This window comes from Mycteria americana, chromosome 1 (genome assembly GCF_035582795.1).
Source record: "Mycteria americana isolate JAX WOST 10 ecotype Jacksonville Zoo and Gardens chromosome 1, USCA_MyAme_1.0, whole genome shotgun sequence".
NCBI classification, from domain to species: Eukaryota; Metazoa; Chordata; class Aves; order Ciconiiformes; family Ciconiidae; genus Mycteria; species Mycteria americana.
The window spans coordinates 138,413,231-138,427,521 of NC_134365.1; the positions used below are offsets into that span (position 1 = coordinate 138,413,231).

Below are 14,291 nucleotides of genomic sequence, written 5' to 3' on the forward strand. Positions count from 1 at the left end.
ATTGCCTCTCTCCGTTTAGTTTGGGGGGTGGGGAGAAGGAGCGGAGAGGAAGGGGTTAATAATTCTAGGCATCAATATGAACAAAAAAATTTTTTTTTCCCCAGGGAAACATTTCCCAAAGGAAAAAAAGACCTGTCGTTTAAGCAACAGAGTTGATACGGTTGCACTGTAACTCAAAGGCAACTTTTGGGGAGTAAGATGTCAATGGCCCAGCTGCCTTAACAGCCACGTGCAGCGTGCACTGATGTTCAGACTGGAACGTGGCAGCCTTAAGGTACACTGCAAATGAAAGTGTTTTTCCCAGACTCCAGGGGGTCCCATCAACATTATTTCAAATGAAATATTAACAGGGGATATTCATAAGTAATACTCCTAGATGACCTAATAGAGTCATGGCTTGCAATTATTTGAAATGAATGAGCCACAACAGCCTACGTCGTTGCTTCAGAGCGGGTTTGCAGTGCTTATGTGTGTGAAAGAGTGGCACGGAGCGTTCCTCAGAGAGCCGTTAAAAGCCACCAGAAGGTCCTGGAGGGTGCAACAATGAAGCCGGAGAGCCTCAGTACTGTGCCAGGGTTATGAAACAACCGGCAGACTGGTGTGCACAATAACTTCAACTCTTCTCTGATGCTTGAAATAGGCTCTGCTGAATGCCAGCCCTCCCAGATGACTGCATTATAAAACCTGCTGAGGAAGTGCCAGGAGTGCTCAAACGACATCCCAGAGGTATTCAGACACATCTTACCACATATTTTTAGCTGTCACGCATGGCAGCAACTACTGTTTTTGTAGTACAGTAAATACCACTGTCTTCACTATACAGAAAAGTAAACTTTAGAGTTTAGATTAGTACAGTGGAAAAAATGACTGATTTACTGAGTCTTTTTTTTTTTTACTTTCATAGAGCAGAATCTGCTATAGACCAAATGTATTAGTCTTTATCCAGTATCTCGTCAGTCAGCTTTGCACAGAAGGAAAGGCAGGAAGAATTTCACTAGAATTTGTACATAACTACTTTAAGACCCAAAGATTGACCAGGACACCTAATCTCCATGGCCAAGCTAAACGGAATAATGTGGTAATTTCTAGCAACAGATTTAGATGCTCTGTTTAACATCTACATCCTTCTTCCTCCTGCTCTTCTCACAAGAAACATGGATCCTGCTGGTTTTTGTCTTCTTACCTGTGCAGCAGACCCAAATCTTTGGTTTTGCAGAACTGGAAGTGATTGTGGAATGGAAGAAAAAAATTTCTTCCTATAATGGATGCATGATCACAGCATATATAACTGTGCCAAAGCTCATCCAACATAGCTTTAATTGAGATACTGCTCCCAGTGAAGTTGTAACTGCATAGGCTAGCTGTGTAAGTATCTACCTAGATCTCAAAGGAGCAAGATTTGCAAGAAAGGAAAGTGTCTTTTACAAGACCAGCTGATGTAGGTGGAAACCTACAGAAGTTTCTGGGCACCACACAGTCTTTTCATCAGGACCAAGCATGTATATCAAGCTGGTATTAACATGGCCACAATGCTACTCATACTGAAGTGGCTAGAAAGTTGTTTCTGGTACATCATGTATCATCTGGTACATGTACCGTATCTTCCACTGCAGTTCAAACACTCTCTTGCCCTCAAGCACAAACACATTAATATCTTGTCTCGAAACCATTCATGAGAAAACATAAGTAAAAAGTGAAGAAAGAATAAAGAAATGGAATATGAAAAAGCTGTAGAGCAGAATCAGAAAACACCTTTTTTGAACTATAACTTATGAGCAGGTGTTTATAAACAACTTGATAGGAATTTATTTTATAGTATTTTGTAGGACTGCTTATTTTGTACACAGAACTTTGTATTTAGTGACAATTAGTTTGTACTGAAGTAACTGCTTCAATAAGTCACAGCAAGCAAACACATGCTCACTTACTTATGACCCTTGTTTTATTTTGAAACTTTTTTTGGTGAAAAAGAACTTCAGTCTATGTGAGTCCCTTTGTTATGTAGTGTAGGACAAATCTCTGTGTCCAAATTCAAATACTGTATGGAATAGAACACTGGATATTGAAAACACTGTCTGAATACAAGATTTAGTTGGACCTAGTTTTGCCAAACTAAAAAAAAAAAAAAAAAAAAAAAAAGAGCTAAAGCAGGTTTCATGATTGTCTTAATATAAGTAAAAGAAAGAATATATGTTATATGTTAAAACTATAATGGCAAGGGAGAAGAAAGTTATATAAGAACGTTGAAAATGAACAAAACAAGTGACTGCTAAAACATTTCTGTATAGGCACATGACTGAAGAGTAGATCCTCGTGGTTACCTGACAGTGCAGCCTGACTTCCCAAGGGTTGGGACAGCACGCACACTTTGTTACGGTCAAGAAAACTGACAACCACTAGGTTGTTTCTTTTTAAATTGACTTAAGGCCCCTGAACAAATTTTTTAAAAGTGGAAATTTGTTTGCAGTTCCCCCGTCAGAATCAATAAATACGTGACATAGGGCAGGCGTATTAAATATCACGGTACTGGTTTAGGACCATCAGGTCTACAACAGGAATTTACAAACACCTAGTAAAAATAGCGTTGGCCTAATTGTTTAAGCAGCATGTCAGGTGCTCAGGCACCCATGTAAGCCAAGTAAGTGGCAATTAACATATCTCATGATTGTTGAATTACTCCTGTATTTCCTTTTCCGATCCTGAGACTAGAGTAAAAGTAGTTTGTAAAACAATTGCTTCCATTCCAAGTTACTTCATTATTGCTTTTTTACCAGAATCCTGCACCAAAATGTATCATCCCTGTGTTTTGTTACATGAAAGAGTAAGCTATCACCTTAGGTGCTCTACTTCCTATGAAAACAAATGAACACAGAATAATATAATCTCCGAGAACAGCATCTATTCCTTTTTCTTTATTGTTATTTCTTCTCATTTCTTCTTCTTTTTTTTTTTAACTTTATTATGGCATCATTTTAACCTTAATTCAAAATAAAAAATGTGCTGTATTCTTGGAGCTTCTTTACTTGATAACTTTTGGCATTCAAAAAAGGAGAGGTTACTTTCTCCGACTGGTCTGCCAGAAGCCCAGGAATCTTGAGAAGTCTCCAACTATGCTGGGGATAGTGGACAACACATAAAAGCAGTCACTTACTGCCAAAGGGGATAGACTTCATTGACTTTGGTTTTGCAAGTCTGTGCACCTATTAGAATATAATGCTTTTATTGCATTTGATAATGCATTTAGTGATCCAAAGCAAGATTAAGTGAATGGAAGGACTCCCAGAGGTTTCAGTGAGCTTTGAATGAGACTTTTTTTCTGCACAGATTGCTCCCTGGGGAAGGAACATGCATTCATTAAGCACTGTGGATTAAAGTAACACAATATGAAAGCTATGCAACTGTGTAAAACAGTTGCTGTCACTTACTTGACTTAAAACATCCTCAAATGTTTTGCTTTATGTCATTAAAAGTTATTCATTTTCTTGGACTGTTGTTGCTAAGGTTTGGTTTATATAAGTGTTTTAAGAAGAAGGCAATCTGAAAAATACCCAATTATTAGCACAGCAGAGAAATTATTCCTTCAAATGCCTCTTTTGAAAATGCTTTAAAACTTTTGATTCTGTTGATTCAACAAAAGAGGTCTTTAAAAATAAGTAGAATAGCAAGAGAATAGTCATTCAATGCTCTGAAGAAAAGAACTGTTTTCTAACACTTCTCAACAATATTGCGCTATTGTACCTTGATATCCTCCTTTTTACTCCCCCTGCTTATACACAGCTGGGACCATAAAATATGTAGAGGCATATTCTATGTCTCTGTGTCCCTTATGATGCCCAGATGTTCCTTAGTCCATATTTTGATGAATACATACTACCGTTTTTGTGCCGTGGGTGTGACACTTCCAGAAGGCGTTGGATCTAAGCCTGTGCTCAGCATTGCGTGGATGTATGGTAGGTTATGTCAGATTCCTGATTTGTGTGCTGTAGAGTTTCTCTGCATAGATGAAGTCCAGCAAACCCTAGGTGCAAGGGAGCTCCTGGGCTCATGCACAGGACTTGCATAGAAAGCTCAGGGTTTCCTGAGGGTTTCATTGTGGATGTGCGGTCACACTGATCACCCATCTGGCAACCAGTATTTCTGCTCAGCTGGCCGATCAGCAAGAGCTACTGGTGTAGCTGGGTGCACAAACATTTTTCTAGCCAAAGTTTCTAATTGGAAAATGATGACACGACCAGAGGAATCCAGACGTAGAGTATCAGATGTGGGTAAGACTTATACACATGAACAGGTGGGAAGGGGAACTGATCACAGGAACCCTGCTATTTTGGATCACTGTTCCTGGCCATCCCAGCAATGGATTAGCCAAACTGGAGGGAGGGTATTCAACCCCAGCCTTCTGGATGAGTTCCTTACCACCCCCTAACAGAGCCAGTAAGTGTAACTCTGGTCACAGGACCCCTTACTAGTGTTCTGTAACAAACACAAAATAATTTCATCACTATAAAAGAGGTTGACACGATGGTGAATATTTCTCTGCAGATACTCCCTATACAGGAAATCGTTATTTCATGTCCATGAAGGAAGCAGGACACAGTATTGCTCAGCTTATGCTAAAAATATAGAGGAAGATAATCTTTCTGCTTTCTGAAACAGGCACTGCAGGTTTCCCTTCCTAGAACAGTAGCTTTGTTGGGATGTAAACTCTCTCATGGTTTATTCTTACCTTTTGTAACAACGGAATCAACTTTGTAGAGAATAAGGAAAAAAATGCATATTGATTTCTTTATTACTATGTTGCTGATATTGGAATTTGACCCTATATTCTTAGCCAAAATTTCAAAATACTGCGAAGATAATAATTCCACAGAAATACTACAAAATTTACCAAAGAAATATAATTATATTTCATTTGGAAGAGGCCTTCTAGATGTTTCTCTTATGTGCAGCAAACATGAGCCTCAGCTAGAATTAATTTCATCCTTTCCTTTCCTTTCCTTTCCTTTCCTTTCCTTTCCTTTCCTTTCCTTTCCTTTCCTTTCCTTTCCTTTCCTTTCCTTTCCTTTCCTTTCCTTTCCTTTCCTTTCCTTTCCTTTCCTTTCCTTTCCTTTCCTTTCCTTTCCTTTCCTTTCCTTTCCTTTCCTTTCCTTTCCTTTCCTTTCCTTTCCTTTCCTTTCCTTTCCTTTCCTTTCCTTTCCTTTCCTTTCCTTTCCTTTCCTTTCCTTTTCTTCTCTTCTCTTCTCTTCTCTTCTCTTCTCTTCTCTTCTCTTCTCTTCTCTTCTCTTCTCTTCTCTTCTCTTCTCAGCTGTCTCAATCTTATGTTTAATTTTCAATAACTGAATGCCTAATATCTATGTTGCTGTGACCTATCATTATGAAATCTGTGTATCAAAATGCATATTAGTTATTAATATGGAAAAGAGCAGTTTTAAGCAAACAGAACTCTGTCATTTAATCTTATACCAGGGTTGAGAACAATATGTTGGTAATTACTTCTAAATGGTACCACTTTCATCATTTAGGTAGTAACTTGGAAACTGACAAAATAAAATAACAGCAAATCTTCTCATCAGAATTCTTTGCCTTTTTTAGGTAAAGGAATTATTCTCTTTAAAGTTGGTGGGTTTTGACACTTTGTTGTTTTTTGTGGTAAAGATCTATTTTAGTAGAGAAGAATGAGAAGAAACTATTGGCATGAGACTGAGTAAATGAAAGGTAAAGTTAAGTTGTATAAATGTGTGTTAATAAGAATAGGACACAAAGAAGGATGGGGGAAAAATTTAACTCTTGTATTCAAATCTAGTCTGCTTTCACAAAGCAAAGTTGCATGTTTTTTCAGTACTCTTGCAAAAATAACCTGCCTGTCATGTCTTATTCTGTTAGATATTCATGCTTGGAGCAATTTTTAAATGGATGTTTTATTGACAGCCTAATTTCCTGTGTCTTGGCAATATGTAAACAGGACTTAGAGAAACATTACTTTTAAAGACCCATTTTGGGACTTCAGATTTAACACTGATTTGATTCAATTCTTTTCATGTTTTTATTTCTAAATGTATTTCAGCTGGACAGATTTTATTAAGAAACACAATTTTGGTATTCAGTTACAGATGAGGTTTTAAAATAGCTAGGTGCCTGCAACAGCAACAGCAAGAAAAGCTTCTGCTTCTTTGTGTAAGGAATCAGTTATTGGTGATATGAGACCTGTATGGCTGTACATGGCTATACAGCTACATGTGCACACAAAGCCTGTTTTGAAGCACTTCGGTTTTGGTCAGTCCCATGTTTCTTCAGGCACCTGATTCATCCAAGGTGGGAGTCATCTGGCAGGTATGCTAGCATTTACTTTAGAATCACATTTTTAAGTCAACTGGCACACCTGCAAAAGCCCCCACGAGGATTAACTCGCTTATATAGAGACCAAAGCTGTAAAGTACAGCTCAGCTGAATTACACAGTGGAAGTGCAACAACCAGGTGTAGTGTTACTGAAATAAGTGTGCTGGTAAAGTGTGCTGGTAAGTGTGCAGGCACTAAGTCCTTAGTGCCTATCTTCTGGCAAAGGAAAAGAGCAGAAAACACTAGGAGAGGATGGAGTAGAGCCAGAGCATCACCATTCTCTGACAGATGCTGAGATAAATCTATTTAATCCTGAGGCTGGAGAAGAACCTCTCCAATAATCAAATAGCCACAGTCAACATATTCTGGATCTTCCCATTTCCTCCACTCAGCAGAAGTCCAGAAAATTATCCAGCAAATACTTTTCTACTCAAACGAGGCAGAATACAAAAGGGAGAAACATTTCAGCTGGATCAAAAGGGTGTGATGAAAACTCTTTCTAAAGCGTTAGCATTTTGGGCATGCTAACACTGCAGAGCTTCCTGGCAGGGTATGTTTGCCCAGTTGGAAATGTGGGTGGAAATCTCCACTACAGTGATTGTACCACCTCTAATTCTCAAGCCAGTTAATTTGGAAGAGACTTGGAACATATCAGCATGGAATTGTGTTGTACCATCTAGACACAGTCTTCGGTGACTCCAAACTTGCTATCTACAGAGCCTGTATGCTCCTTGCCAAGATTATCTCTTTGTTGACTTTCTTTTCAAAGTGTTCACTTGGTAGTATTGACTGAATTGTCTGAACAACTGTTTAAGAAATTATCCATTTGAAGTTCTGAGTTAATATGTGAAAGGCTTTCAGTTTGCATGGAAAATTATACATATCTGCAAGTGAACAAGTGAAGCTGAACCAACTGTTGTAGTCACCAGATTTTTAAGGGATGCTTTCTCATTACCAACAGAAGAGTAACACAATCTGTGCAGTTTTTGAAGTTGCCCTATATATACTCCTTTTGAACAAATTACAGTATTTGGAATGAGACTAAATATGACACTGAGGGTAAAGTAGAACAAAATACAACATGTCTTTTGGACTGGATCATGATCTGTACAAACAGTCAAAATTTGTGCTTTCATTGCTGCTGGAGCAGTTTTATGATCCCGGTCCCTGTGACACTGGACAGCTGTAAAGGGGACTCTTCAGGGAGTGTATCTCGTGACTCCTTAGACTATTGTAAACTGATCTACCTCTGAGCTCTCTTCCAGAAAATTGTACAAAGCCTGAGCATGCACGTGAAATTCTGCTGGGAATGCTATCAGCAGAAGCATTCAGGCTGTGCCCATGCCGAAAAGAGCTGTCAGCCTGCCTAAACAAAGAATCCAGCCTCTAATCTCTAAGCCCATCTACAGCATCTGGCCTGGATTAAAAAGACCACAAAATTTGAGTGAGAGGATATTTTTGTGCATAGACAGGATGGAGGTCTGCAGATGACATTTGAATGAGAACATGGACAAATTCTGCCATGAAGCAAAGACATCAGCAATTCCTCACTGAAAAGATTCTCCAGAGAAACCTTCTAGGTGTATACATGTTATATATATGTATTTTATATATACATATATATATATTTATGTATATTTATATATCCATTGGACTAAGTGCCATATCTAGAAACATCAAGATATTTGAGAGTCTAACAGTCCAGAAAAGACCAGACAGAGTTTATAAAGTGCCCAGTCAGATAGAAGGTCCAATTTTCATGAAAGTGCTTTCAGAAATCCAGTCAGGTACCTAAATACTTCAGAAACATCTGGCTTCCAGATGCTGAAGACTAGGTGTCAAAACTAGTGAAAACTCATTAAAAATCCATACCTTTGAACACTCCAGCCATCCTGCAAACCAGCAGAAACCTGCCTTAATCCAAATGTGAGGGTATTGAAACTCTTTAACACCACATTGCTACCACTTTCTCCTATATTCGTATCAGATGCATATTTACACAGATCTTTCAGAAACTTCAAAATTAGTACAAGTATTTCTTCTTAATAACAAATCGGTGGTACAAAATTATTTCCTTACTTTTGGGAGGGAAGCTCTTGATCCTGAACTTTGCGTGGTCATTGTCAAAACTGTAGTGATACCCAGTGCGACTCTAGCTGGAGCAGCATCCATGTTGATCCAGAAAGAAACCCAGGACAAAATCACAATCAGCAGGCTAGGAATGTACATCTGGATTAAATAGTATCCCATCTGACGCTCCAAATGAAACTTGACTTCAATGCATGTAAACTTTCCTAGAACATGAAATTACTTTCATAAATGCTTTTTGCACATTTTTGTCTTGTTTTCTGAACACAAGTTAGATGTGTGGCCTGTTTCATAACCTGACACTGTAAGCAGGTCCTGATACACAAATGCGAGTCAGCCGTTTGTTGCACGCTAGTTTGGGAGACACATGGGACCCCTGTCTCACGTTAACTGAGAAAACAAATATTAGCACGGTTGTTTCACCTCCAAAAAAGGTAATGTAATGTTTCTTTTCTCAAACGTTAGTAAGATTTTACTTTAGTCAAACACAATGTTTAGTATTAAAAGGGGACAGCATTTTGCTCTTTTAATGACATGAGATTAAGCAAACATACTTAAACAGACAAATTGTAAACAATTAGTCTTTCAGTCCTATGGTAGATGACACCCCTTCTCATTCTGGTCATGTCATTTGCCTGTGTCTTTGCATTGTTTCTCGCAGCAGAATCAACTCAAAGCCTACTTTGAATTTCACCAAAAGTCTAACTCCAGGAAACCCACAACCATCTCTTGTGGGAAATGAGTGATTCTTCAAACAACAAATAGCTGCTCCACCGGGGTAGCGGAGGACAGAAGTTTAGGATTGCCTGACAGGGGAGCTAGTCGTGCACTGCGGGATGCAGAGTCCTCAGTTGCAACAGTTCGTCAGCTACTAATCCAATCACACTGTGGTGCTCTCCAAGTTACTGTGTATCCTGACTGTGGTTTAGGTACTGTGAAGGCTCTCACTCGAGGCAGACTAATCCAAGCACAAAAATGTCTGTCTTTCCTGAGATGTCACGCTAATGGTTTCAAAGGACCCCTTTTGTCTTGGTTGGTCAAATGCATGAAGATGCATTGTTCCTTGTTCATCCTTTCAGGTGAAATAATTAGATTTTTTTTGCTCCTTTTTGTGGTGCATACATTTTTTTTTTGCTAGTCTAGAAAGTTGAATGGCAGGGTGCGAGAGCTGGCACAAAGGACAATGCAGAGGCTGTTTGGCAAAGAGAGGAGGGGAGAAGAACTGACTAATATCTTTTGGCAGGACAGAAGCTCACATATGAGTGGCCTGACCTGTTGAGTTGCCTGACCTGTTACCCTGAAGACAGTCTCTGAGACCTGGATAGCGACTGATCCTGACCAGTCTGCCCATACAGAAGGGGACCCAAAAGGTGTGGGATGGCCACGCGTGGCAGCAATGGCATTAGAGTAGCCCAATCTCTCACGTGCTCTCCAGATGCCAGCAGTGCAACCTGGACAGAGCGCCTTGCAGTGTGGGCATGAGGAGAAGGCTAAATAATACAGCTTTTATCCACATTTGAATTTCACAGCGAACCTGAAGGAGCATGCTACGGAGAAGACAGCAATGTGGGTGCCCATAGGCAAAGTTTTCTTTCGCTTGAATACTGCTTTTCAGTTTCCCTGGCCAGGCCACACACTTTTGACTTTTGGTAATCAGACATTCATTTTGTTTAACTACATGTAATGGGAGCTATTAATTGGCATTTTTATCCTTTGTGGGGAATCTTTGTGGGTATAAAAGGAAGCTATTGCTAATGCTCTCCCCCCTCACTTACTTTCAGTGTTTGACCCTGCAAAATGGTTATCTGACAGTAATTAGAAAAGCAGATGAACTCACTTATTCAGAGTTTGAGTTATGTGCCGGGAAATGGCTAAACTTTGTATCAGCCAAATTACAAACAGGTGAGCTCTGTCTACTGGAATTTACTCTCGATTATCCCCTTTAAGTGTGAGAAAAGACGAGAAGTCACAGCAGTCCCCCTTTCCACAGGCCTTGGACTGTGGAATCACAAAGCTTTCCTTACTTGGCACTTTGGGCCCCAAAATAAGAAGCTGTATTCGTAAAAGTTAAAAACAATAATTTTCTTTTCATAAGGAATGAATGTGACTTATTTTTGGCAGAGGCAGAACCACTCGTGTTGTTTCACAGAGCGAAACAAATGTATTTGATGCAACCAGATTGGCTCTTACACTGAGATGATGAAAAAGGTATTTTAGATGAGAGGGATTATATCTAATCCCAGCAAGGACCCCGCAAACCATTCTCTAAATGCTGTCCCTGTTAAATAAACTCCATGCAGCTAAATCCAAATTTTAACACAGTTCTTTCTGCTCTGTAAAGCTAAAGGTGGAAAACACAGCATTTGAAACTTCAAAATAGCAAATATAGGAAAAAGGTTACAGTATTAAGCAAACATTTAATTTCCCAACATTTCACGTCTGTACACTATTCAGATCAGCAATGAAAGCACTGTCTTTACAAATACTACATTTCAGAAATTAAACCACACATAAAAGCTGGTGAAAATTTGATATGTTTCCTAATCGTCACTTTGATATGCTGGAGAAATAAATCAAGTTCAGAAAAAAACAGTACTTTAAAAGAGCTGAATCAATACTTAAGAAAAGATTCAGTTTGTTAAAAAAGTTTCATTTTAAGAAAATAAAAAAAACTAGATTTTTTTAATCAGTTTTTTCAGATTTTAATTTCCTCAATGATTTTAAGGGTATTAGAATATGTATATTAGAATATCTTTAATGAAATTAAAGGAAATTTGGAAACAAAATCTTTCAAGCAAACACAAATAAAAGGGAGAAAATTTCATTCTTTCAGATTTAAAAATAAGTGTGGCTGAATCAAATTTTAATTTCAAAATCTGCTTTTATTTTACCCGTCTTTTCCCCTTAAAAATTGACAATAGATACCATTAGAGCAATTAATAGAAAAAAAACCAGAATAACGCTCACCAGTGTTGTAATGTTTTGTGCAATAACCAAGTTCTTTATCTTCTTTCAAAATAAACTGTGGCAAGGTTAAACCCTCTGCGACTTGCACAGGTCCATCACTTAGCCACTCAAATATCAGATCATTCATGGTGTAGCCAACTACAATAAAGAAATCAGAGTTCATTAAATGGTAACTGACTGGAAAACATCAAAAACAAATATTATGTCTCAGAAGCATGTCTTTTATTGCAGTACAAGTTATCATCTCAGTTATATTTTTAAACTGTCTGATTAACAGCAGCACTATTGCTGTTAGTTATCAGTTACTATTACTGCACTATTACTCTATTAAGAGCAACAAGTAACACCATTATGTTCTGAAATACTGCCCTGGTTTGCCACTAAAAAATAATTTTGCTGGCCCATCAAAGATACTGTTTACAACTGAAATGACATTTCTCTGTGCCTATGTATCAGCCTGCATTTTGCTTTATTTTCATCATTCTTTGATGTTGTAGTTGGTGGGCACCAACAAAGCATGGATTTCTAGACTGAAGAATGCTCGGCCCTTACTGAAAAGAAAACTGCAGCTTTTGTAAACCTGTGAACCTACCACTGAGAGGTGAGGAGGAAAGAGAGAGGCTGCAACTCACTGAAGTCTCTTTTTGACTTCAATGGCTACATACTTATGGGTAAAATAAATAAGATGTGTGCTGACACACTTAAACAAGGTGTATGCTGACAGCTACGTGCTATGGATGAGTGTGTGCCGGTACACACTTATCCATACCTTGCCTTGGTAGATGGCAAGTCCATGCCTTGGCCGTATTTAGCTTACCTAGCTAAATACCTAAGCGTACCTATAGGACCTCTGCTTCATCAGGTATGTTGCTTCCATTTTTCAAAAGACCATAGCATGTCTTGATCAGACACAGCTAATCCCTGTCTGTGTACTAATTGCTCTTACTTTCCTGAGATTTAATTTCTCCTGCACAGCATTGCTGTGGTTATCCCTGGAAGTGATGCAGACCTGATGGGTGAGGTGATGTGTCCTGGGAGGAGGAAAGGGAAGGGAACAGGAGCAGCACAGAGACAAGGGACCCGCACGGTACGGTGATGGACAGTTAAAGCACCGTTCCTCCATGATTTTCCCTTACGAAATAGGAATATTGAGTCTCACCACACAAATACAACAATGTAGATACTATCTAACCACCGAATGTTATGGTGAAATCTTGTTCTTTGCTAGATAAAGCAATTGGACACTCACAGCTCTCTAGCTGCATTGTACATGTCTGTACATCCATAGGAAAATTCTTCAAGTCCATGGGACAGGATAAGGTTAAAGTAAGCCTAAAATTGGAGGGGAAAAAAAAAAAAAAGAAGCTATTGTTAGAAATCTACAGGTTTTATCCAAAGCCCCATATTTAGAGTTTAAAGGATCAAGACCAGTTATTAACACCTCAGATGTTGGACTCACTCTCCCCTCTGAGCTTTTAAGGACATAAGAGCTGTGAAGACAGAGAGGGTAAGCAAACCAGGCGCTCGCTGGCTGAGCTGGCTGAGCAGAACAGGGACACAGAAGACAACATCAAGATAGCAAGAAATGCTCTCCACTAATGTACCAGTGAATGTTTTATGTATACTACTGAACCCAAATAATGCAAAAGCTGAAATGGCTGATCATAGGACACACATTTCTAACCTTTGTTTTGGAAAAGCAAAGGGAGGAAACAATAACCATGGGGTTTTTTCACCAGAGAGTGCTTTTGTTGTGTATGAAGCCCATTTCCAACCCTTCATTCTTACTCCTTAGCCATTAAAAGAAAGAAAAAAACCACCATACAGTAAAAGCTAGAATCACATAGCATTAAAAGATAAAGAGTGCAGACAGAAGAAAGTAAGCCTAAAGGAATATTATCATACAAACTAAATCTGTCTTTTAATTTTTAAGTTGTTATTGTCCCAGATAAAGCATAATTTTACTTGGAAGGGAATATTCTTAATGTTTCTTTCTTTCTTTTATTTTTTTTTTTAGTTCAGTTTAGTTTTCACATTTGATTGAAATCTGTTTCAAGACTTCTCTGCTTTATGTCTTCTCTTGTTTGTGTGGGGAGAAGAAACCGTTTTTGAGAAACCAAGATACTGGGATGACATAATTACAAACAACTAGCTGCTTTGAAAAACAGAAGAATTGTTAAGATTTTGGGTTAAGTCATATAAAAAGAGTACATTTTTATTTCAGATTACCTTCAGCACAAAAACCACTTTGACACAAAGAAAGCAAATAAACAAAAACCTCTGCACCCATTTACCATCAAGGACGAGAACTAGGTTGTCTGATTTGAAGGTACACTGAAACATTAACACAGTACAATGAGAATAACTTTTTAATTATGACAGTGAACCCACGGGCCAGCTGCTAACCTTGAAAGTATGTTGTCCCACAGACAAATGCGATCTGTATGGAGAAATACTTCACTAAGGTCTGTCTCCCATGGTGATTTTGTGCTTCTCACCACATACAGCTGATTCAAGCTCTTTCAGTCTATTTCTTCATCATGTGAATTTTTGGGGATGGCCTGACTGGGCTTTCTAGTCCTACTGTCCTGCCATCAAATCACTATGACAAGAAGATGATATTTAGGTAACTGAGATCAAAATGGTCTCAGTCTGATCAAAAATCACATTCAACATCTCTACTTTTGCCTACTTGTGGGCTACCTAGAGAAAGTCACGTTATTTTCCTCTTGACACAGTCTTCAGTGTACAAGATGATAATATCAGGAAATCAAAGATCAGTTGTGTGCGGCAGTGAAGCGCACTGAAATGAAGAAAAGCCCCCAGTAGTCCTCTCAACACTGCCATAGTAAATAAACTCCCATTTAACCTTTGGGAGCAAATAGCATAAGCATTAAAAAAA

The 14,291-nt window shown here is 38.6% G+C and overlaps 1 protein-coding gene across 2 annotated transcripts in view; it reads right to left on the reverse strand.

Annotated features, from left to right (window-relative positions):
- The window catches only part of GLRA2 (glycine receptor alpha 2), a 128,956-nt gene that overhangs the window by 72,769 nt on the left and 41,896 nt on the right, over positions 1-14,291 (reverse strand). For both annotated transcript variants that reach the window (XM_075491899.1, XM_075491898.1), the window contains exons 5-7: positions 12,639-12,721; positions 11,390-11,527; positions 8,414-8,628 (exon numbers count right to left, since the gene is read on the reverse strand). In XM_075491899.1, coding sequence (XP_075348014.1) covers positions 8,414-8,628; positions 11,390-11,527; positions 12,639-12,721 — 436 coding nt within the window. The remainder of the gene's footprint in view (positions 1-8,413; positions 8,629-11,389; positions 11,528-12,638; positions 12,722-14,291) is intronic.